This window comes from Pavona decussata, unplaced genomic scaffold (genome assembly GCF_977016875.1).
Source record: "Pavona decussata unplaced genomic scaffold, jaPavDecu1.1 SCAFFOLD_95, whole genome shotgun sequence".
In the NCBI taxonomy this organism is placed as follows: Eukaryota; Metazoa; Cnidaria; class Anthozoa; order Scleractinia; family Agariciidae; genus Pavona; species Pavona decussata.
This window is the reverse complement of record NW_028145512.1, coordinates 3089744-3115000: the sequence shown is the minus strand read 5'-3', so window position 1 is coordinate 3115000 and position 25257 is coordinate 3089744. Positions and strand designations below refer to the sequence as shown.

General features: G+C 38.8%; 2 protein-coding genes and 1 pseudogene across 2 annotated transcripts in view; 1 reads left to right on the top strand and 2 right to left on the bottom strand.

The window, feature by feature from the left end:
* Window positions 1-15413, bottom strand: part of LOC146473172 (ADP-ribosylhydrolase ARH3-like) — a 20547-nt gene extending 5134 nt beyond the window's left edge. Inside the window, exons 1-2 of the mRNA XM_085118847.1 lie at window positions 14914-15413; window positions 1567-1757 (exon numbers count right to left, since the gene is read on the bottom strand). Coding sequence (XP_084974973.1) covers window positions 1567-1757; window positions 14914-15366 — 644 coding nt within the window. The 5' untranslated portion in view covers window positions 15367-15413. The remainder of the gene's footprint in view (window positions 1-1566; window positions 1758-14913) is intronic.
* LOC146473152 (uncharacterized) overlaps window positions 1-25257 on the bottom strand; it is a 489085-nt pseudogene that overhangs the window by 220492 nt on the left and 243336 nt on the right.
* On the top strand, window positions 15460-17088 carry LOC146473171 (uncharacterized). Its single transcript, XM_085118855.1, has one exon. The coding sequence runs from the start codon at window positions 15563-15565 to the stop codon at window positions 16358-16360; it is 798 nt and encodes a 265-aa protein (XP_084974981.1). The 5' UTR covers window positions 15460-15562; the 3' UTR covers window positions 16361-17088.

Here is a 25257-nt window from a genome sequence, read left to right as displayed (position 1 = left end):
TTTCTTTCTTTTTATGATTAATCAATTGCTTTGCTCAAGCATTAGTGCCAACCTACTTTTCTACATTTGAACATTATTAAGTTTCACTCAGCTCAATTAGCTTTTTAGTTATTCTGATTTATTAATGTTACCTCTTTTGTATTAAAATTTAATATATTATGTTGTTATTTAAGTTTAACTTCGTTAACTTTTTAATTTGGTAATAAAAGCTTGTTGTTGTTGTCGTTGTTGTTGCGGTGGTTAGCTCGAAAGGTAAGCTCCTCTGACCACCTTACACTTCTACCAAAGCCATTAACTTCTTTCTTTTCTCCTTTTATTGGTTATTTTATTCCTATGTTCCTATATACAATGTAAATACTATATCCAAGTGTAAAAATAAACTGAAACCTTGAAACCTTGAACCTTAACCTTCTCGGTGCTCTAATATTAGAGCAGTTTTATGGTTGGGCAAAGATACTGTTGTCAAATTAAACATCTTGTGCAGTATTGAACAGAGCACAGTAAAATTCCCTGACAATTCTCCTTTACGATAAAAAAGGAACTATGAAACTTATTTGGAGCAAATTTAGATTTCACCACCAAATTTTCCCTTAGCATTGTTTGCAACCAAGCCCTTCAAGTATATTTACACATGGTAAACAAATACAATACTAAACTTTCTTGACATATGAGAAGTAAAACCAAAACCACTTTGATTCCATTCACATACATGTAAGTTTGAATTCTGATCGATTCATTGAGTTGTTTTGCATCCATTGTGATTGGCCAGCACTGATAACTTAGGTTTAATTTTTATGATTGTCCATTGAAACCAGCCTACTGGTAGTCATATACTGTATCAGTATTGAATTTGACATACAGCTGTAGGCTGCTGATTGTCTGTAACTTTGACATGTAACTGAAATGTTCAATCACAGCTGTGCCATTTTAAAAATTTAAATTGCCTTGCTATCATTGGTCAGACTGTACTAAAATGCTGAGCAATTGTTTGAAGTGATTACAAGGGAGATCCTAGTATTGCATATTGTTCACAAAATAACTGAATATTGTTTGACATCATGGACAACTACTGTACATGCATTGTGCTCTAGTAGTTGATGCATCAGAGTTTGGACTGGGGTCAGTGGTTTAAGTGGTCTCTGCCCATTAGTCCAAAATAGATAAAATGCACCCTGTAGTCCTTGTCTTCAGGGCTGAAATCGATAGGTGAGTGAAATACATTCATTTGAAGTGCAGATGAAAGAATTATAAATGAGAGAGTGTTGTATTTATTAATTCTTTCACAAATAATATGAACATGTACATGTATTTTATATATTTCACTCTTATCTCTTCACCACAACAGGTGATATTATGAAATTCGCAAAAAGACCAGCTCCCAGGTGGCTTGATAATTCAGTTGGTTGAGCAATCCTGTTCAAGCCTGAATTTTTTCAGGTTTCTCCTTGCAGCTGCGTGCATCACTGTGATGGCCTCTCATTTAAAAAAATAATTTATTTTTATACATACAATTGTAGGAAAGAAAGAAAGAAAGAATGCAGCAAGCTGAGAAAAGCATACTCTTACCTGTCTTTGTTTTTGTCACTGCTTGCTTCTTCAAGTTTTTCTGCCACTTCAACAAGCTGATCAATAAAACTGTGTGGTTCTAGATTTGGAGGTTCAAGATTCAATGCTTTATACACTGCCATGGCCTGTATGATGGCACCATTAACACCACAGATGTGGGCGTGTGTGATCAGAGCATTCTTGTAAGCAAACTGCAATCACATCAAAAGACAAAACTAAGATTATACAAAATAATGGGGTTTTCGATAGAAAAGAAACCTGGAGAACTTTCATAAAAAAACCCATGGGTAAGGAAACAGCCTCTAGCACACTCAACTTGTGTGATTCAACTCTGGGCTACATGTATAGTGATGGCACCAGGCATTAGTGCAACTAAAACACTATGCCAACATCAAGCTCTCACATAGGAGGGTGGGGGAGGGGAGAAATGAGGCAAAGGGAAGAAAAGCCTGACAAGAGTGCTTTGATTTGAGCATTATCCCTCTGACAAAATGGCAATATTAAATGAATGGCAGCTAGAGAAAAAATACATGTACTTCAAAGATCACACAAAAGAAGTCCATAGTTAGTATATAGGCAACCAAAGTGAAATATTATTGCCTGGTAAAAATTTTAAAATTTAGGATATTCAAAGCACTTAACTTAGTGTAACATCTTTTCATGGAAAAGATCTTCAAGAAATACTGTAGTTTTGAACAAACACTTATCACGGGACATCAGGTGTTTGTTTAAGTCAGATTGAGTGGGAGAAATGTTCTCTCCACTATAGCTACAATGTACCAAATATTAAATTTTAATTTGCAGGCCATTGCATTTGTGTTTTTACATTTCAGATTGTTATTTTGTGATTCTGAAAATTATAGGGAGACAATTATTTTAAATAATATTTTGTAATAATCTTGCCTTTGTGGAACCACAAAAAAATATTACAAGTCTGAAAAATTGGCTGGTCTTCCAAGTTGTGACCAAGCAAATATCAGGACTGCTGTCAGGACTGCTGTTTGATAACAAAAAAATGACAGTAATTCACTCAAGGAAATTCCCAATCTTTCACTTATTATACCAGTACAGCTGTATCTTGATTTTTTTCATCAGTTTTGTTGTTGTTGTTGTTGTTGGGTTGTTTTGTTTGATTGTTTCATGCTTGTACTGCTTTAGTACAAATTCTTGCCTGGCTACTACATTTCTGGAAATGTTGCCTAGGGGCTACTCTGTGAAGACATACATGTACATGTATGGTCTAAAGTTCTCCATAATCTAAAAACAATTAAAAATGAAAGCAACAATAACTGCAAGGTGTGAACTCATATTTCTATGAGCCCAAAAGAACTCGAAATAATCTAAAGGTTTGGCTAAAAGAAATGTCAAGATATTTGTGGTATTTTAAAACTTTTTGGCTCTAAAAGAGCCTAGCTACATGCAAAACCATAACAAACTTTGATCACACATACACGAATAATTTTATTGACCAACTCTCCAAATATGTATATTGTTTTGGAACCTTTCTTACAGTGTACATGTAGTTTGATGTAAAATGCCCATGGCTCAACAAAATATTCAAGGTTGTAGTTTTTTTTATGTTTTTGTTTGATCAGTGTTCTTCTCTCAGAAAGCAAATTCTTCACCTTCTGTAAGTCGGTTGTTTCACATAAACATCAGTGAGAGCTAATCAAATTGTTATAACAGGGATTGTGAAGTTAAAACAAAAACCCAGACATTTAACATTTGAAACGCTACAAAGAACTTTTTCAATGAACCACAATGACATGCTCCATTTTATGCTCTCTTAAACTCCACAAACCATGGACAAACCTTTGCAAAATTGATGACCTAAAGCAGTTCTTGCTTGTTTTTTTCTTTTTTTTTTTCACGAATAAGCTACAGTGTATAGCTGACTAATGGCTAGTAATACATGTACATGTGTTCCAATGTAGTTAATTTGTAAAGCTGTTTAAAGGAATTTTCGCTTAGTTAGCTTGTAGTTATGTGAAACCAACCGCTGAAGATAACCAAAAAATATGCATCTTCAAAGAGGCTTCAAGGTTATCTTGGCACAGTTGATTGTTGTGTGAGGTTGAATCCAAGGAAAGTGCTTAAGATACCCTTCTAGTGCCTCTCTAAATTCATTTAAGACTTTGTTGGGCATCGAGTCGGTGGGAATCGCATGTGTCATATAATGACACATGTGTGTCACTTAAAGTTGTAGCTACTACATGTAAATTAATGATCTGAATAATCAAAATTCAGTTCACTATAACGTTAAGTGAAGTCGACTACAGACGAGATGATGGAGACGAACTGCCGATTTGATACATGTCAGCCTAATACCTTGTTGTAATTATGCACTTTCTGTAACTTATAACAGTGTGATTGAATAAATAAAATTACACACAAAAAAAATACATGTCAGCCATTACAAGATCAGCAAGCACATGCGAGCACATCCAGGATATAGGTATAACTTAACATACTGCGCAAGTCCAAACTTTTTTTTAATGAATAAATTTATTGACATAGAGCACTTTAAATGCAACAGTACTTGCAGACTTACAATACACAATACTACAATATAACAATAACTAATAGAAAACTTATAGACGTACAGCTTTACTATACAACAATACCTACAATACAAAACTTCTAACTTAGATATTACTCGAAAAATGGAAAAACTTATTGACTGCAATTTTATCATTCATGATGTAATATAATATATAGTATCCGGTAGTCAGCAAATTATGTTTAACTAACTCTAGCTACCATAAATAAAGTTCCATGCATTTATCGTAGAATTCTTTGAGCGTGTTATTCTTGATACTAATGTATTTTTCTGTTTGTAATTTGATGTTTACTTTTGCTAGAAAGTTGGTTATGTTGGGAAGAACTCCATTCCTTCTGCAATCCCACAGGAACAATTTGCCGATGAATATCAAATAATTTAGCAGGGGGCATTTTGAGGAGATGACTCCAAGAAGAACATCTTGTAGATTGAGACTTATTTGTTGATTTGTTACCTGGAGAAAATATAATTCAAAGGCTTCCCAAAACTTTCTTGAATAAGGGCAGTCAGTGAAACATAAGATGGTACAAAGTTTCGTTTTCATGACTGCAGAAAGAGCAATAACGATTTTCAGTATAACTGATTTTATACAATTTATCGTTGGTGTACAGGATTGAATTTAGCACTTTGTACTGGAATGCTTTTAAGTAAGGTTCACTAGTGACAGTATGGGGGAGTAGATAAATTTTTCCAAGTTGTTCTTCTGCGAGATTGAATTCACGTTTCAAATTGATACTATTATTTGGAAGGCGAGCCTTGGTACCGATTAGAAGGGCGTAATAGTGTTTTGATTTGGTCTTGGTTACATTGAATATGCACTTAGAGTGTTTAAAGGATGGCTTCGCAGTAGAGCAAACGTCTACAGTAGAGCTGGAGTATAGTTGTCTCAAGTTGGGTGGCACTGAATTACGCAGTCCAGTCCATGTTAAGAAATTACTTCCATTTATTTCTTTAGCGATCCTATTGAAAGAAGTTAAGTTGTCTACATCGAAGTGAAGGTCATTTACAGAGATAATGCCAGATCTGAAATATTGTCCATAGTAAACTAGTTTGTTGTCAATCAATATTTCCTTATTATTCCAAATGATAAATTGCCAATCTTTTTCTTCTGCGAAATTTTCATGAAACTTGATGTGACACATGTGATGCGCGCGACAATATCGTTACATCTCCCTTCACTTATATGAAATAAAAAGAAACAAAACAAAAACGCCAAAAGCCAAAGGAAGCTTTAGCAGTGGTACAGGAACTAGCTTTGAAGTTCAATGTTCACTGTTTTGTAACAAACAAGCCAAAAGGAAACTTGGCAATGGTACAGAAACTAGCTATAATGTTCACTGTTCAATGGCCTCTGTGAAGTCACACTAGACACAGAAGTCTTTCAGATAAGCAGGTTTCCTAACAATTCTGCCACTTATAGTCATAACCGGAGCAGGATCAGTAGCTTCCCTTGGTTGGGCATTTGTTGGCAGAACATTGGCAGGAGGTTGGACATCTGTTACATGAGGCATCCGTGGTGCAGGAGATACAGAAGGCAACTGCAATACAGGAGATGCAGAAGGCAACTGACATGCACCCTCAGGATGTTCCGGCATAGACAACTTAGGTAGCACCAGCTTTTCATCACGGTTTGGTTGGTACTTCTCAGGAACCTTGTAGAGATGGGAATGGTTGTGGCGATAAAGTCGACCATCTTCTGTGCGAACATTGTAGGAGCGTACATCTACATGCTGATCAACTTGCGTCTTGAACCATTTCCACCGACGATTAAGGGGTCGGACTCGCACCACATCTCCTTCTTGTAGAGGCTGTAGCACCTTGGCTCCTCTGTTGTAATACAAGGCTTAATTGTTTCAATTTTCTCTCTTGTAACTTGTCGCCCACATCAGGCACCAACTGCGGCTGCAGCAACTGACTAGCTATGGGTAGGGAAGTTCGGGTTCTGTGTGAGAAGAGACGTTGTGCAGGGGAGCTGTCCATTCCTTCCAATGGTGTGTTCCTAAAGTCCAGTAGCGGTAACTGTGGGTCACGTCCCGCATCAATAGCTTTCTTTACGATTTGCTTTGCTGTTTTAACACTGTTCTCTGCCTTGCCGTTGGAGCGGAGCGCTGGTACTGCTCTGCAAATCGCTGGAACTCTCTGCAGTCAAACTGTCGTCTATTGTCTGTGGTAATTCGGTCTGGAAACCCGTATCTGGCCAGATGGGGCTTAAGTTTATCAATAACTCCTTTAGAAGTCTTAGACGTCAGCACATTCACTTCAAAGAAGTTGGAATAATGGTCAGTGGTAACCAGGTAGTCAAGGCTGTGGAGCTCAAAACAGGTCAGCCGAGATGCTTTGCCAAGGTCTCGACGGTATTTCATAGCACACTAAGGGCTCCTTCTGCTGGTCTGGTTTGTAACTGTTACAGATACTGCACTTTGAGATTTGCTTCCTCATGCCAGGCCAGAAGAAAGCGTCTCGAGCTCTTCTAAGACATCCCTGAATGCCCAGGTGACTAGCATGAACCTTGTCAATAATGCAATCCGGCAAGCTAAGTGGAACCACAATTTGTTCACCCTTGAATACAACTCCGTTCAGTAGTGACAACTCTTCTCTAAAAGGGAAATAGTTCTGCAACTTGGGGGACACATTTGTCTCGCTATCTGGCTAGCCTTGTTTGATCATAGTGGCTAATGCACTCAGATCAGCATCCAGTTCAGTTTCAGACTTGATGTCACATAGGGTTGTTTGTTGAATGGGCACAAACTCAGCCATGTTCACATACTCAGTCTCAATCTCTGTTGGTGATCTTTCATCAGCAACACCCCACACATCTTCCTTGGTATCTTCCTCTTGCTTGACCAGTGGGAGATATGCCTGACTAAGGGGATCTGCCATGTGCATCTCAATGCCCTTTCTGTAAGTGACTTCAAGGTCAAATGTCTGAAGACGCAACAACATCCTCTGCAGACGCTTTGGTGCACTCAGCAAACTTTTTTTCATAAATATAGATTCCAGAGGTTTGTGGTCAGTATCATCAACGAAGACCTTTCTACCATAGACTTAGCTCTCAAACTGCTCAACACCAAAGACAATAGACAGCAACTCTTTCTCTATCTGAGCAATTAGTTAGTCTCAGCTGGAGTCAGGGCCCTGGATGCGTACGTGACAGGGTGCCCATTCTGTTAAAGACATGCTCCAAGACCACTCATGGGGGCATCACATTGCAGTACTGTCTTCTTTTGTGGATCAAAGAACTTGAGTAATGGCGCTTGCGTAAGAACCTGCTTTACATCCTCCATGCATTTTCCATGGACTTCTTCCTCCCAAAGAAACTCATTAACTTCCTTCACAAGATCTCAAAGTGGCTCAGCCACGTCTGCCAGCTTTGGTGCAAACTTCTGTACATACTTCACCATTCCTAGGATTCTCTGGACACCATGCTTGTCAGTGGGGGGTGGCATCTCGGTGGTTTGTCTGGATCCACTCCAAGACCCTCTGATGATATCACATGACCCATGTAGGTCACTTGCTTTTGTCTGAACTGCATCTTTTCAGCATTCACTTTGATGCCCTTCTGCTGCCACCAGTTGAACACCCCCTTCAGGTGACGATCATGATCTCTGAAAGCTTCTTTATCTGTGTCTCCCGATCCAAACACCAGTATGTCATCAGCAATGGCCTTCTGGCTGGGTAGACCTTCAAGAGCGATATCAATTCTCCTCTGGAACTCCTCTGGAGCAGGAGAAAGTCCAAATGGCATTCAAAGCCACCGGTATCTACCCCATGGTGTTCCAAAGGTGGTCGCATAACTGCTTGGCTCATCTAGTTGTATGTGCCAGAACCCGTTTTTTCGCATCAAGCACTGGAAACACACGGGCCTTGGATAGCAGTGGGAGCACGTCATCTATGTGTGCAAGGGGTAGTGATTCCTGTGTAGGGCCTCATTCAGTGGTTTGGGATCAATACACAGTCCTACTTTGCCATTTTTCTTTGTTGTGACCACTACTGCTGAGATCCACTCAGTAGGTGTATCAACCTTCTGGATCATTCCAATGTTTGACAGTCTGTCCAGCTCTTGTTTTAAAGGCTCTTTAAGGGCAATTGGCACCCTCTGAGTAGGTAGCTGAACTGGATGGACATTCTTGTCAATTTCCAAGTGTAGTTCGCTTTCAAGTTTGCCTTCCCCGGAGAGCACAGCTTTGTACAGCAAAATGCAGTCTTCTTTCTTGAGATTGACAGGGTCTAAATCATTTGAATCCACAGCAAGGATGTTTTGTTCATTGATTGTCAGCAATTGAAGGTGTTTGCTGGCGGTTAAACCAAGGATAGACTTGCATGGACTAACTCCACCAACAATTTGTGAAATTCAATACTGTACTTCTTATTGTTCTTTGGGTTTGTCACCCGGAAGCGCTTCTTGCCCAGCAGTTTAACTTCAGACTGGTTATACATTACCAGAGTCACAGATGTTTTTTCCAAGTCTTTTAGGCAGTCTGTTCCACAGAGTCTCTCCACTGTCTTATCTGACATGAGGTTTACAGTTGAGCCGCTGTCAAGCTGGAACTAGCCATCATGGCTGCTGGACGTGTTAACACTCTCTCCTTAAAAGCGGGCATATTCCTCTGCCTTTTCATAACCTTTAACAATTCTATCCTAGAAATTACTTCAAATGTTGCTGCTTGCAAAGTCAGGGATATCTTTTTTGCCGCCCAGGTGGCCTCTAGAGTGGAAATTCAAGCAATCCATCCTACAGTGAAATGTTACATGCACAACGGAGCTAAAGAAGTCAGTAACTTTCAAAATGGATATGTCGCATGAAAACTGTTGCAGCATGCTTCGTTAGCATTTGCCTTGTTAGCCTTGGCTGGCAACCTGGAGATTAACCCGGGGAATCGGAGTCTGGCTGATATCAGAAAATGTTGAGGACTCAAGATTGCGCATTAAAATATTCACAGTCTTCAACAAAAGACAGACTCTGTATGCTTGGAAGGTTTAGACAACAAAACCTTCGATGTTCTCACTTTTTCGGAAACATGGCTAGATGATACCTTTCAAGATGCTGAGATTGCACTGCCTGGATTTACGTGTATCAGATGGGACAGGATTGTCAAGAAAATAGGTCACGTAGGCCTTGCTGCTTATGTTCGGGAAGGATTGCCGTTTCGCATTAGGCATGATATTGACTCCGGCATCAATGAGTGTTTATGGATTGAGCTTAATCACGTCACGTGCCAGCCGACATTAATCTGTTGTGCCTACAGGGCACCCGAGGCAGTTTTTAGTGAATTTATTTCTAATCTTTATAATGGCACGTCTAGTATTAACCTGGATAAATGCGACCTGGTCCTACTCGGAGATCTAAATGTAAATATGCTCTCTCATTCCATATGAAGTAAGAAAGAAAAGCAAGAGCAATTGAAGTTCTCGCATACAATGGACTTCTCACAACTCATAAAGGAACCGACAAGGGTGACTGACAAGTCCCGAACGCTGATTGATGTAATTTTAGTGAACAATGAACATCGCGTTGTGGACTCCGGTGTTGTTCCTGTTTCACTCAGTGATCATTTTCTTATCTTCTGTGTTTTAAAAACAGGTGTAACCAAGGCTCCACCTAGAAAAATTGAATATCGATCATACAAGCACTTTGACATCAACGCTTTTAAAAGAGATCTTGAAAGCGTACCCTGGCATGTTAATGGAAATGAAGATAACATTGACGATGCCGTATGCACTTGGAACAAGTTGTTTTGGGACATTGCGGATTCTCACACGCCGGTAAAAAGACGCAGAGTGTGGGGCATATTGTTGCCTTGGATGAATACCAAGATAAATGAAGCGATGCAAGACATTGATTATCATCACCATAAGGCTATCAGATTAAAGTCATCTTTCCACTGGACCAAATACAGAAGGCTTCGAAATTTGGTGAAACGTGAATTAATAAAGTCTGCTACGACCAATTATTATTGTGACTTAATCAAAGAAGCCAAGGGAGATTCAAATAAATTATGGATTGCTGTAAACGAAGCGTCATCCCATGCCATCAAGTCCTCTAGTCCACAATTGCAATGCATTATCACTGACGGAGCTCATTATACATCTCCACGGTCTATCGCTTCTGCTTTGAATTCTCACTTTGCATCAATAGGAAGGATTCTAGCTGACAAAATAAGACCTGCAGCTCCTGTTTCAATGTCTGCTGCTAATCACTCAGGATCGTTTCAATTAAAAGAAACTAGCGAAGCAGTAGTTCTGAAGCAATTACAAAGTCTCAAGACTAATAAAGCAATTGGATTGGACAATATAAGCGCAAGGCTTCAGAAGTGTGGCACTCAATCAATTAGTCATTCCATGCATCACGAAGTTATTTAATTTATCTATTCGCTCCGGGAAATTTCCTGGGATTTGGAAGTGCTCTAAGGTGTCAGCCCTGTTTAAATCAGGCAACCGAACCAATGCAACGAACTACTGCCCAATCTCTATACTGCCCACTCTTAGCAAGATTTTAGAAAGAGTGGTCCACTCCCAGTTGCACGAATATCTGAATTCAAACAATCTGCTTTCAAACAATCATTTTGGTTTTTGCTCGAAATGCTCAACAGCCACTGCATTGTCTAGCTTTGCCGATGAAGTCCTACTTAATATGGAAAAAGGGCACATTTGCGATGCGGGTTTTTCTGGATCTCACTAAGGCGTTCAACACGGTGGATCATGGAATCTTGATGTCCAAGTTGTCATCAGTTGGAGTCTCTACCAGTGTTTTGGAGTGGTTTACATCGTACTTGAGTAATCGTAAAAAGCGAACTTCTTGCGAGAATGAATTATCTGAAGCTCAACCCGTCACTTTCGGTGTTCTACAAGGAAGCATCTTGGGTCCACTGCTGTTCCTTGTATATATTAACAAGCTCCCTGCTGTTATTGAACACTCCGAGGTTTCACTGTATGCTGACGACACTGTTCTCTACTGCTTTTCAAAAGAGCCAGACCAGCTGGAGAGCAAATTAAATGAGGATCTTTATAATGTAGCATTGTGGCTAAAGGCAAACAAACGTACACTAAACCTCTCAAAGACCAAATCTATGTTAATCGGAAGCATCAGAAAATTAGTTAATGTTTCCTCCCTGTCTCTATCTATATTTGATTGTGATCTTGATAGTGTAAATTTTATAAGTTTAAGTATTTAGGGATTATGCTGGCTTCAGACTTCACATGGTCTGATCATGTAGAGTATGTAATTTCTAAAGTTAATCAGCGACTAGGTCTTTTACGTAGGATTAAACATTTGTTACCTTTCACCGCTCGCCTACTATTCTATAACAGTCTTGTTCTTCAAGTTTTTGATTTTGAACGACCTACAGGTTTTGCAGAACAAGGCCGCAAAAATTATTCTATACAGGCCACTTTATTCGTCAGCTACTGATGCTCTGGTAACTTAAAAGTGGCTGAACCTAAAACAACGTAGATCTTACCATCGTATATATATTTACAAGTGCATTAATGGACAAGAAATGGACCCCTCTACGAATTTACTAACAAATACTGCTAGTGACATTCATTATTATAATACAAGGAACAAAGACATGCTCAGACTACCCCGTGTTACCAGAAATTGGGGAAAGCAGAGAGTTTGCCATCACTTTCTAAAAGACTGGAATAAATTAGAGAGAGAGACCAGAAATGCACCGAATATTGCTACTTTTAAGCAAAACGTGTTTGCCAGATTTCTTAATTAACCCTATCGGTAAGAATTTTTGTAGTTTTAGCTTCTTTGCTTTGATCATTTTTTTATCAATTTAAAGTTTTTAACCCCATCAATGATATCTTTGTAGTTTCAGCTTCTAGTTTGAATTGCTGTTTTTATCAGTTTGTAATTTTGTCTTATATTTTGTATTTTTAATTAACCTTTTGTATATTTAATCTTTATTAGGACCTTTCTGAAAACCACGTTATGTGATGGAAGCTTCCTAATAAAAGATTATTAGTATTATTAACTTCTCTTCCCCACCGTTGACAAGAAGGGTGGCAAAAATTTTGCTCACATTATTGCTGGAGGCTAGCACAGTGACTTGCTCTTTCACGTCAATCTCTGCTACATAATATTATTCGCCATCATCTGATTCAAAATCCATAGATAGAACCTTTTCTTTGATTCTTTGCAACAAGACTGCAAAGTGGTTTGGGACACCGCACTTCTTGACAGTTCTACTTGGCGAAGGGATGCTGCCTAGCGCAAAATTTGCATGTCATTCTGGACTCTCCTGATTCAGTGCGGGGCCTGTTGTCCGATACTCCAGACTTCTTTTTGCCTGCCGGTTTCACTTTTTCCTCCTTTACAAGACAGACATCCTCCTGATTCATGGTCTTCAGTTGCGGTGCTGAGGTCTCTGAAGATCTACAGATGTCAATACATTGACTCAAGGTGAGTTTACCTGCATGTAGTAGTTTCTTTCGAGCCAATGCCAACCACTATTCTATCACGGATTAGTGAGTCTGCTAGTGTCCCATAATTGCAGGTCTTGGCTAATTTACAGTAACAGCAGTAACATAAGCATCCACAGATTCATTAGACTCCTGATCCCTTTGGTTGAAGACATATATTTTGTAGGTTTCATTGCATTCCCCAATGCAGTATTTTTCCATCTTCTCAAGTACCATGCTCGACTGCCATTTAACAGGAAGATTTCCGCTGCTTAAATCCAACTTTTCTGGTTGCGGTATATTCACTGGACCTGTAATCACAGTATGATGTGTAGTCGATGGATTCGGAGCTGAACGGCCACTGCTTTCGCCAGTGTTGTCACTCAGGGTTCTCAGCATATTGGAGTGATTATATTGGAAAAAGTACTCACAATTGTCTTCGACGGAGGCTACAAGCTGTAGTTTACGCCCAGTTTACTTCTGACACCATATAACGTTAAGTGAAGTGGACTACAGATCAGATTATGGAGACGAACCGCCCGTTTAATACAGGTCAGCCATTACAAGATCAGCAAGCACATGTAAGCACATCCGGGATATAGGTATAACTTAACATACTGCGCAAGTCCAAACTTGATGTGACACGTGATAAGCCTGACAAAATCGTTAAAAGGGGTTGCAAGTAGTTTAAGATTATCCAGCAGTGTCTGGTTTAAGGCGGGGGTACACCTGAAAGCTGTTTTCACGCCGCTTAAAAATCACTTTAATGGAAATATCTCATTCACGTTTCAAGCAAATAATTTATACAAAAACCCTATGCTCAAAACACAAATCAATGTTTTGGGGTGTTTTGTAAATTTTTTGGTGATTTTTAGGCATATTTGGGAGTTTTTCTCAAAAGAGTAGTAAAAGTTGGAGAAATAGGAAATAGTTAAGATTTGATGTAGTTTAAAACTTGGAATTTGAAGTTAAAAATTGATATATGGACACCCAAACAGTCCCCTACCAACCTGGTGTACTCTTGGGTTGGGGGCAACTGTCTGTTGGTGTTCCAAAAATAATTTTCTTTCTTTTATCCCTTCTTTAAACCTCTTAAAATTCCATTCAAATTCACGTGTGCCCCCCCCCCCCCCCCCCGGGCATTTGAACCCTGTTCGGCTCCACATAGTGGGAAATTTGACGCGAATAGAAACCCGACCCATCGGGCATTTGACCCGTCGAAAAAATGCTGGTCAGCGGTCGCGTTTAAAAATGATTTGTTCTCCATGTAACATGTCACAACTCCTCGTGGTTTTCGACAAAATTTATGGTGATATACAGCTATTTCAATAAACGTTGTCGGATTAAAAAAGCTAAAAGACAAGACCGCAATGTTTTGTGGGATTATTTCTTATGAATAATTTCATCAAAATCATCCCTGCACGTGCAGGTCATTGTACTGCTAATTACAACCTATAATTTGTTTTCTCCAGGCATGACTGATTTTGATGAATGTATTCATAAAAATCCCACGTAAACTTTCGGTCTTGGCTTTTAGCTTTATGCTTTGAACCGACAACGTTAATTGAAATAGCTGTATGTGGTATGTCCAAGTTCCCTCAAGCTTCGTTCTCCCTTTGCTCGGCGTTCGAAGCTCGACTTGTTGGCATCTCTAGGTTTCATAACATGGTGTTTTTTATTATTGTTCTTGTTATCACTGTTTTTTAACAAACCGTTCACAGTTCTACTTGTAATAGAAATATGTAATCCTGAATGAATGCGCTTTACATTTTTTTTTTGTGATAAAGTTGCATGCTTTTAAATTTATAGGTAAACGTAAACGCCCATTGTACTGCAACAAGAGATGATTATCATCCAGTTTATTTAAATTATCAATGCGTAAACTATTTAACAAATCATGCAGTCCAATATTTTGCAAAAAATGGACACGTATTTGCAAACTTCATGTACATTTTTAAATATAAAAGAAAAGCGAGTATCGGTACATATATCGTTAAACTCTCCGTTAGTTGAGTTTCATATGTGATGTTATGCATTATCTTTAATAATGAATTGTTTTAAATTTATGAATGTATCAATTTCGTTGATTTTTATATAAATAGAGCTAGCGAATACAAAAAAAAAAAACCAACACAATGACTTTTCAGCCCCAACCAGTGGGGCATTTGACCTAGAAATCGGCCCATATAGCGGGGAATTTGATCAGGCATTTTTAAAAAAGTCAAATGCCCGGGGGTTTGCCCGGGGGGGGGGGGGGGGGATGATCGCTCTTGGAATTCACCCAGACATTAAGGTCTAAAAAGATGACAGACTCTTCGGGGGCTTTTAAACTAAAGAGAGCTCTGCCAAAACAATGCAGCTGTAATGTCAACATATCTTACCTCTTTAACCTCGGTAGAATTTTTACTGAAGAGGGCTAGAGGTGAAATCCTCATAGCTGCACCATTGCCATAGGAACCCTGTCCATCGAACTGACTGCGGGCAGGAATGGTGACGTCCTCGGGATTCTCATCCCGTAACCGCTCGAAAACTTTGCCTACAGCTTGCCCATACCCGCGTAAGGAATCCCTAAAAAACTCCTTCACAAACTCATTCGCCATACTGCTGTTGTCGTATTTCTTTTGCTCCGTTAAAGACTTGCAAATGGCTCGAGTCATTGCTGTGTCATCGGTGTAAGGAATAGAATCTTTCATGTCTTTGATTCTCGTCATTGTGTAATTGGTGACTTCTCCCCAGGGAATGATACAAGATATTCCTTCATAGTGAGATCCAAGGCAATCTCCAACCAAGGCACCAACCAGTGTACCATGAAATTTGCTTAGTGTTCTGCTCATTCTGATAACGGAGGATTAGGAAGGACGAGCTGGACAACGCTTTCAGCGGTCTTGTGCTGAAAGCCCATGAGCCTTTGCCAGGCTCTATGATGGCGGCAAGACTAATCTTGCGAAAATAATGGCGCTAATACATGTATCTCGGTAAATTTAAAGCAAGTGGTCTTTTATTTCGACCTCTTTCCGTCTTGGTTCGAATATGAAGAGATTCAGCTCACGTTATTCATGTTACTTCTCGGATGCTATAGGAAGAATCAAAGAGTTGTTGGCTGCGAAGCCCACTGATTTGGCGAGCAAAACTGCACTTGGTGAAAGGCTTTTCATAGGAACAGGGCAATACTATGAACACGACAGGAACGAAAGAGTGGTGGTGCTATCCTTAGGAGACGATGAAAATTTAAAACCACCAGTGATGCTTCTTGACACCGTAGTACAGCGCGACGAGGTGGGTAAATTGGAACAAGAAGTGGCTTCCCTTCCTTCTGTTGGATTCATCTATTCTGGCGAGTTTGACTGCATAAAAGATAGACCGTGGAAATTCGGATTTGTTCATAAGCCTCCATTTTCGGTTTTTTCGGCTTCTGGATTTTGTTGCCAACTTCGGCATGTCAGTTTGGAAGAACCTTACTTAAGAATCTGTGGTGAAAGTTTGTATGAAGACATCCATCTTTCAAACATTGAACATGTCAAAGTTTCTCTTTCGCCCGAACCATGGGAAGAGCGAAAATTGCAACTTAAATTGAAGGATGGAGATGTTGTTAGTGTTGTTGAGGACAGTGAGGAGAATATCTCACGGGATCATACATGTCGCTTGGCTTCTCTCATGATATCCACGGAATGGATGGTCAAATGTGCTGGACATCTGTGCATTGCAACAAGACAATTTGGACAAACCAGCATTTCATTAAAACTTCCTTCTGTTCTCACAGCAGATGTAAACCCATGGGTGGCAATGAGAAACAAACTTTGGGCCGAAAACAACAGTGGGGAAAGTTGAAAAGAACAGAAAAGGCAAGTCATAGAAATACAGTCTACAATACGAAATACTACTACTAATTTTACAATAACTGTCGAAATTCCCGCACGCTGATTGGCTCGTAGCTATTGTCTATAAGAGTACAGACAATAAAAATGGCGTCAGATGTAACGCATGCGCTTTCTCAATGAAAAAATAGCCAATTCTGCTCGTACTTTTTCCATGTTATTGCAAAAAACAAATTGACGGCATTTTTTATGGTCTATACTCTTATAGACCATAAAATGACGCCATAAAAATGTCCAAAACTTGGCAGTGAAACCACTTGAGTTTTGAGCATTTTTTGACGTCATGTTATGGTCTATAAGAGTATAGACCATAGAAAACTGCCGTCAATTTGTTAAATAGAGAGGAGGTTCCCGGACAGGTCTTTTTTTATATACATGTATATATATTACAGGTCGCATACTGTAACCAAGAGGCTTAGTGCGCCCTAGGCCTCAATTAGCCTTTTAGTATGGGGTTAGGGCTAGAAGACCCTGTTGTATATACAATTATCACAGTGACCTGTAGTTGACCTGTATTGGCGAGATGGGCAACTTTTGCCATTATTACCAATGTAGATGTGACCTGTAAAAGAAACCTGCTGAAAGGTTTCCCTTTACTCTAGCATTTATGAAGTGTGTTTGAGATCTTGTACTGTAATTGCAATTTATGAGCTGACACATTAAAGTTAGTTTGTATTGGAAGTACTGTGCTGCCCTTCACAAAAAAGACCCTGAGTCAATGACACTTTCATTGTTCTACCTTGGACAGCCATACGAAATCTTGCAAAATAATATTGACAAGTTACATATGCGACATATTTTTATCTCATACAGTCCTCTTTGACAAAATGAGCCACGCACACTCACTGTGAGAACACTAATGCCTAATATGCGGACTCCCTTTCACTATTTCTCGTCATTTGGGTACATGTAGATTTTTCCTCAAAAAACCCAGTGAACAATTTGCCTTGCTGACTATTTTATTCAATATTTGGTGATTCTATTTCCAGTCTAATTGCAACCCAATTATTTCCAAAGTTGTGGTCTACCAATTCAAGGATGTTGCCTCTTAATTGTCCCTCTGGGAATATTAGGCACTGATGTTAGGACCATACACCGTATTCACAAATGGCGGATGCGCGGGAAAAAACTGGCACTAGGCATCAAAACGAGGCGTTTTAGGATAAACAAAAAATAATTTGCTTGCGAGTACAAGCTCACAGAGAGACTGTTTAGCTGATGAGCTCTTAAACAGCAAGTTTTTCAGATCGCTGGTTTTATTCCGAATGAGAGAGGTCTAGTGTTCCTTAGTTCATTTCTTGTGGCAATCGCAAATGCAAAATAGACAATCACGGAAACAAAGTTTTTGTTTCCGAAGGATTCAACTTTCGAGGGCAGATGGATAGAGATACTACAGAAGTTTGTTTGGTATGTCTTTCAGAATCCAAAGGTAAGATAGGTCTTGAAGGAAACAAAATGAACATACAAAAGGATGCATTTCTAACGAGAGTTGCGTGATCAACTTCGTATCGGACGTTCCAAGCGCAAGAGAGACTACAACCATTTGTCTAAACCGCTATAATACCCAGAAAAAAAAGACGAAGACGACAACGAAAAGATGTGAAGGATGTGGAGAGAAACAGCTGGACGAATAATTTAAAAAGAAGCAACAGGTGAACCAAGACTTGTCTGTTTCGATTCATTTACAGTGTATTGTAGCCGTACTGTAAACAACAAGCAGAGAATGCAGTCCCCTCAAAATTCATAATTTGTTAAATCAATCAAGTCATCAAAATCCAACTGTTTAATAATGGAACAAGCTCAGAAGGAACATTTCTTGCCTGAATGAGAAAATTGTATTCCGTGAAACAGGGACTAGAGAACACAGCATTGTGGCTTTTTAACCGGCATTTCGGTTGAAATCATTAAAGATTTGCATAATTAAGTAGGTAATTTGTCAGAATTAGATTATCGTATTTTGCTTTACACTGGGTTCCTAAACTTGCCATTCCTTGTAATGCAGTTACAATATAACGCATTTGAGAGTGACATTCCTGAATTTCCTTGCGGGATCGTTTTCTTAAAATAATTATTGATACCTTACTTCCAGTAGTTCCTCTTGACTTTGGTAACTGCCACATTTTCGATGACTTGCATGAATCTTGGCCAATCTTGCGATGCATGATATCTTTTTTGTTTGGGGGGAAAAGCGCCTAAAATGTACCGAAATGTTTAAGTCTTGGCTCACATATTGCTTCCTTATTTAAACTTTTCTTTCAGTAGCTTCCCTCCACCTCCTTTTGTTTTCGTTTTTTAGGCATTAGAGCTGTTCACAATAGTAGGAGTCGGTTTTTGTAGCTTTTGTGATCGGAACTTCCGAGTAGTAATCACCACGCAACCCTCTTTGGAACTGCGTCCGTTTGTAGATTCATTTTCTTTCCTTTGAAACCTGTTTTAATTCCCTTTCCAAGAAATAGATTGAATAAACCTTTGTGGCTCCTGCTAGAGTGAAGATCTTTCTCACAACTTTTCATATTTTCTGTAGACATTACACTCGAAGGTTTGAAACAAACAATCTAACTCAGTTTTTTTTCCTGAGTGTCTAGTTTGCATTTGAGATTGCTACAAGAAGCCAACCAATAAACAATAAACACTAGAACTTGAACTCGTTCGGACTAAGTGATCAGAAAAACTCAATTTTTAGAAACTCAGCACTTACATGTATCGACCCCCTAGAAGCTTACATTCGCTGGAAATTTTTTTTTTGTTTATCTTAAAACACCTCGTTTTGATACGTAGTGCCAGTCTTTTCTCCGCGCGTCCGCCATTTGCGAATACGGTGTATGTTTTGGGATGCTCATTAGGTGGCAAGGATGTTACCAACAATTTGGCCTAGAGACTTGTTATCATGTTAGAACTTTTATTTAGCTTGAAACAGAAAACAGAAAGGAAATAATTTCAAGTACTAGAATCACTTAACAATTGTTTCAAGTTTTATTTAATGAACAGTAGGTTCAACTTTTATTTAGCTGGAAACAGAAAACAGAAAGGAAATAATTTCAAGTATCACTTGAAGAGGTGTGCGAAATAAACCTATAAGTGACTTTTGATGAACCTCAAATTATCCTTTTGTTTCATAAGGGAATGCAAGGCAATTTGGAAGGGGAATCTAGCAATTTATCAGAAGTCACTTTGGGGCTTTTTTCCAGGCACCCCTTCACTTAACAGTTGGTTCAACTTTTAGGCGGATTTAAAGACATTTGAACACCAAGTCCAACTCATCACTTACACCCCATTTCCACTGGGTCTTTTTTACAGGTCACATTCCACAGGTCACTACTACAGATCTGACTCACTGTTGTACTGGTATATAACCAAGCAGGTTAGCGTGCCCTAGGCCTGAATTAGCTTTTTAGTATGGGGTTAGGGCAAAGAGACCCTGTTAAGCTTGTTTATATACAATCATTGCATTGACCTGTAGTTGTAACCTGTGATCTGTAAAAGAAACCTGATGTTGTGTGAGTTGTCATGTCAAGGACCACAGCTTCCCCTACCCCCCCCCCCCCCCACTTTTGGATGGTCAAAAAATATTTTATTTGACTTGAGCTAGGGCTGTCCCTAAGTTGCTCCAATTTTCTCAAAAAGTTGCTCCAATTTTCCAAAAAAGTTGCTCAAAAGTTGCTCCAACATTCTAAAAGTTGCTCAAAAGTTGCCCCAAAATCCAAAAGTTTCTCAAAAGTTGCTTTCTATTTTTGGGTGTAAGAGATTGATTTACAACTCAAATAACGATTTAATTAATAAATTTCGCTTTACATAGATATCAATACATAATTATATTACACTGACTCATCAATATTGTAAGACTGAGTCTCTCTCAACCGCTGACCACTTTCGTCTGCTACCACAGGCAGCCCAGGGGACCGGTATTTTCACTGTGTATGGCCGAATCATACATAAAAGTTTAAATTAGAACTTTAATGGGTGGTTTTTAGACAAATTTTAGTTACAAATTGCCTTAAAAGGGCGAGAAAGTTATTCAAAAAGGAAAAAAATGCTCGAAATCCGAAAAGTTGCTCGAAGGACTAAAAGTTGCTCCAAATCCGAAAAGTTGCTCAAAAGTTGCCGAGCAACTTCGGGACAGCCCTAACTCGAGCATATCCATCACCTCCAGAAACAATTTACATTGCATATTATTAAGCATTTTATGTGAGTTGGGGCCTCTCAGACAACTCTGCACAAGCAAAATTTAGCAGTCTGACGGTACTTAAGCAGACAACAGACAAACTTTGCCTCATAGCTGTTCCCAATGAATTTGTGCATGTAGCTTGTAACGATAATCATAAACACAATTTCAGTACCTTCAATGAATAAGACTTAAAATGTCCAGGTGGCAGCTATCAGTTACTGTTTGGTAAAGTCTAAAGGAGACGGAGCATTCAGTTTAGCTTAATTAAGTACTTCATCATTAATTCAGTCAGTCAGTCAGTCAGTCATTCATTCAAAGATTTATCTTAATCGGCCTGTTGCGTAGGTCAAATGTAAGGGCCAGACTGAAGCATTGACTTCAAAAGAAAGAAAAACGTATTTTAATTGGTTGATACAATTAAAAATTTACATCTGTTCAGTATTGACAGTTTTAGATGCATTTCTAGCCATTTCCGGGGGCCCCAGTTCACTCATGCTAATGCATTCACTTTAGCCCCCCTTGCCCCCCACTCCAAAACCTGCTCCACAGGCCCTGAATGTTGGCAAAGTCACATGTTATCGTACTTGGGTTCATTTCATGTGAAATGAACAACAAAGGCTTTTAATTGGTGCATTTTTAACCACAGTAGGGGTCTGAACATTTGATGAGTGACTCTGTAGGGACTTGACTATACGAAATTTATTTCAATAATAATTAAAATGTATTTTTCATAAAAATATTGCTTTTGTCAAAGTTCCTTTGCTCAAACATGAAAATTGTTGTTAGAGCCCCAAGAAGAAAATATCAAGTGATTTCTAGGTGGAGGAACAAACCACAATCAGATCCTGACCATCTGCGGCCAGTTTCTGTGAACTAGCTGAGTAATTTTAACACAACTGGATCATTATTTTAATGTTTTAACATTGCTAAGGGCAACACTGACACACAAATCTCAAAACGATAAACATTCCAATTCAAAGAATAGGCAATGTATGATTCTACAGTACTCACTACAAAAAGTAGCCACATTGTCAGCGTGGTTACCTCATCAGTAGTGTAGTGGTTATCCTGGGTTATCTTGTCTGAGAAGTAACCCAAGAGATGTAGGTTCGGTGTTGCATGTTTTTCTTATCGTGTAAGATGTGTGAATATGATGGTGGAAAAAGAATAACTCATCAGACAATTCTAACAAAATCTACAGCAAAAAAACAACAAACAGCAAACAAAATTGCCACCTACATGTCTTAAATGTTTTAAACATTTTTTTGAGCGTAAACAGTTCAAGTAGACATTTATGCATGCATGACTGTTATTTAGATCACCTTTGATTGCAAGGAGAACAGGGTACATACTGTACACACACACACACACACACGTCTTTGGCATTAGGTGGTAACCCTACAGAATAAAATAATAATAATATTTATTTTTGTATTTATTTATTTATTTATTTATTTATTTATTTATTTATATATTTATTTATTTATTTATTTCTCCGTTCGTGGGCGGGCGAGAGCGGACGGTATCCTGAAAATCCTGCAATCTGATTGACTCCGGGAGTGGGCAAAATTTTCCCATCTCTGACCACGGTCATCGCAACCGGAATCCGCGGGAAAATCTTGAAGTGAAATTACTGATCATTTTACTCCGATCCGGCACGACGAAACGTTGGATTTTTCCTCTCTTGAAACTTTTCGCTCACTTAACGTTGTAAAACGAACGAAAAAATCAGCAGTGGAATAAAACGACTGATTATTCTCCAAACAGGCGAGTATATTCATGTGATTTTGTTGACAATACTTTGCTGTTTTTCAAAACATTGTTGTCCATGTTCATTATTTCTACTCTCACCCCACAAAACACGTAAATAGCGACTGGGTACGAGTCTGCTCTCGTCCCATTTCACTTCATTTAAGAAAATTTCATTTCTCTCGCAACACTGTATCGTTGGCATAAACTACTTTGACAAGTTTTTTTACATACACTTCTAATTTTAGCATTGATTTGTGACAATCTTAACAAGACACTGTTACACAAATACTTCAAACAATGAGACGTAAAGGCAGAGAGTAAGTATGAGGTGTCAGTAATTTACACTGAAAGTCTTATAAGGAACTTTCGTAATAAAAGCGAATGTAAAATCAGAGTGTGATTTACTGCTTGCTATGAAATACCACAGTTTGTTTCTTCCGGTCGTTACTCCAGGATATATTAGAAGTCTGTTTTATACTAAAACAAACAGAAAAAAATAAACATGTTATTCACCTGATTATCATTAACAAGGTGACTGACACCATTTCTGAAAATTACTGGGTTAGAAAAGTTATACATTAAAAAAAGATTTGAAGCACCCACCCTACCAATCAAATAAACAAAAAAGGGGGTTTACCTAAAACATGGTCCAATCCGGAATCCGAATGTTTCTGCAAATCGTTGAACGCTTTTCAGCCGTCACTGTGTGTCGCCAATATCCCTAGACAAATCCGTTTTAAAATGGTATGAAAATGTTCTTTTTTTGTATAGTTGTGTTCCGTCGCGATTAGCACGATCTGGCACGTAATTCAGTTACTAGGAAAGTTGTTTGGCTATGGCATACAGTAAAAAGCCGCAACTAGTTGCACGTTATACGCCAGTTAGTTGCACGTGGCAGTGGCCAACTCGAAAGCCGAAGCTCCTTTGGTCACTGCGCACATTTTACTTTTCACATTTATGTGATTTAATGCTGTCTTTATGTTACTCTTTTTATATATTGTAATTTCCTTTTGTTGTAAACCATTCAAATAGTGCATAATAATAAAAACCTTAAACCTTAAACCTTGAAAATTAAGAAGCTGTTAGCCTAAAATTTTGGATTTTATACTAACCCACTATAAACAAGAACCTATTTAGCCTAAAAATAATATTGTAAACAGGTTCTTATTTTCTAAAATCATATTAGTACATTACATTACAGCTGCAGTGCAAGAATCTATTTGAAGAAAAAAGCAGATTCTCATCACTGTAAAAATGAGGGGTTTTTTTTTAATAAAAAAGAGTGCAAGACATTAAAGAGATTTAGCATCGCCAGGCTGAAATTTTCTCTTTGATGAAAAACCATGAAGGTTTTTTGGTTAAGGTTATCTCCACCCAGTAAGCGACAGCTATCGAGCAAACACGAAAAAAGAGAGAAGTGAGTACGAGAAACACAAGTTTATGCATTTTAGAACAAACAGCAGCTTGACGTTTCCCGTTTGGCGTTAGCCGTAAACGCGAAGCTAAATCTCTCTATTATGTAAAACTGAGTTTTATTTGCTTTTCTTCAGAATTAAGAACCTAAGCAGCCTAAAATTTTGTTAACTACCATTTATATAAGAACCTGTTTAGGCTACTTCCCAAAAATGTAGGTTCTTAGTTGCGGGTTTTTACTGTAATGTAAATAATATTAAGAATGATGTTTCTTTTCTGTGTAACTGGCTTGTGAGTAGGGATTCTCGTTCTTTGGTACGAGTGGCCGCGCCAGACTGGACGCAAATAATAGCAAATGTTCACGTTCGTGGGAGATACGTTTGATATGAATATTTGTTGATCGTCACCTCAGTACAAATTGAAAAAGTTTAATTTTTCAACAAGACAAGTTTCCATGAAATACTGATCATGCCCGGGTGACTCTAAATTGATGAGTTCAATGCTTTTGATTATGAAATCAACCAGTCCAAGTTGGGAGGAAATCGAATGGAAGCTCGTGGACATTGTATCATTTTATATAAAAAAAATTTAGCTATGCTATGGTACTTGTAAATCTTGAATGGTAATCAATCAAAATTCCCACTTCAGTCCCTGGTAGTGTCTGTAACATGAGAGGACTGGTCGGCCCACAAACAGTTCACACCCGTGAAAGGACAAACACAATTTTTAAGGGACAAGTTAAGTCCTGAGGACTTTTCCCTTCAATCTGGTTTGAGTCAGTATGGGCCTTATTTACAGGGACCAAACTTTGGTTCCTATGACTAGCAATTTGTTATGAAAATGGGTCAGTTCACACTATGGGTCAAGTTCCCAGGACTTGTTCCTGCAACTTGTTAGGACTTGTACGGCTCGTGTGCGCTAACCGAGCAGGGACCTTTATTCAGGGAAGGAGTGATGATTTCATTTCTTTCTTTATCATGCCACTGAGTTAGGCCCGTAGGCTGGTTTTCGTATGAAGAGTGGATCGCTGGCTTTAGAAAAAAATGTTTACCCGGCTTGCGTTGTTACGAGACGCAAGAAGTTTAATTTTAATTTCTTTCCCTGCTTTCTTTTCCTCGGCTTTTCTCAGTGTCGCATTAAAGTACTCTTGACAATAATTGGGTGTAAATAACTACTATAGAACCTTTATGGGCTTGTGCTTTAAGAAATGTATTGATCTGTAGGGCTGCAGCAATCCAGTAGCCTGCAGAACATTATTATTATTACTATTATTTTATTTATTTATTTTGCGTTTTTCAGGCGAGCGCGAGTCACGCACGACAGGAGGGGCTTCGCGTCGGGGAACATTGAGGCTCTTGGGGAAATAAAACTTCGACGACAGTCTTACAGCCATACCCTGTCTAATACGGGTCCAGACGCCTTGTAGACACTGATTTGGACAAACTCGCTTGAAATTATATACCCTATTCAGGGCAGAGGGACCAAAAACAATACCCTATCCAGCGGCACGTCCCCGGCCC

Coding starts and splice junctions, on each gene's coding strand:
- LOC146473171 (XM_085118855.1), top strand. CDS start 15,563: ATGAAGAGATTCAGCTCACGTTATTCATGTTACTTCTCGGATGCTATA.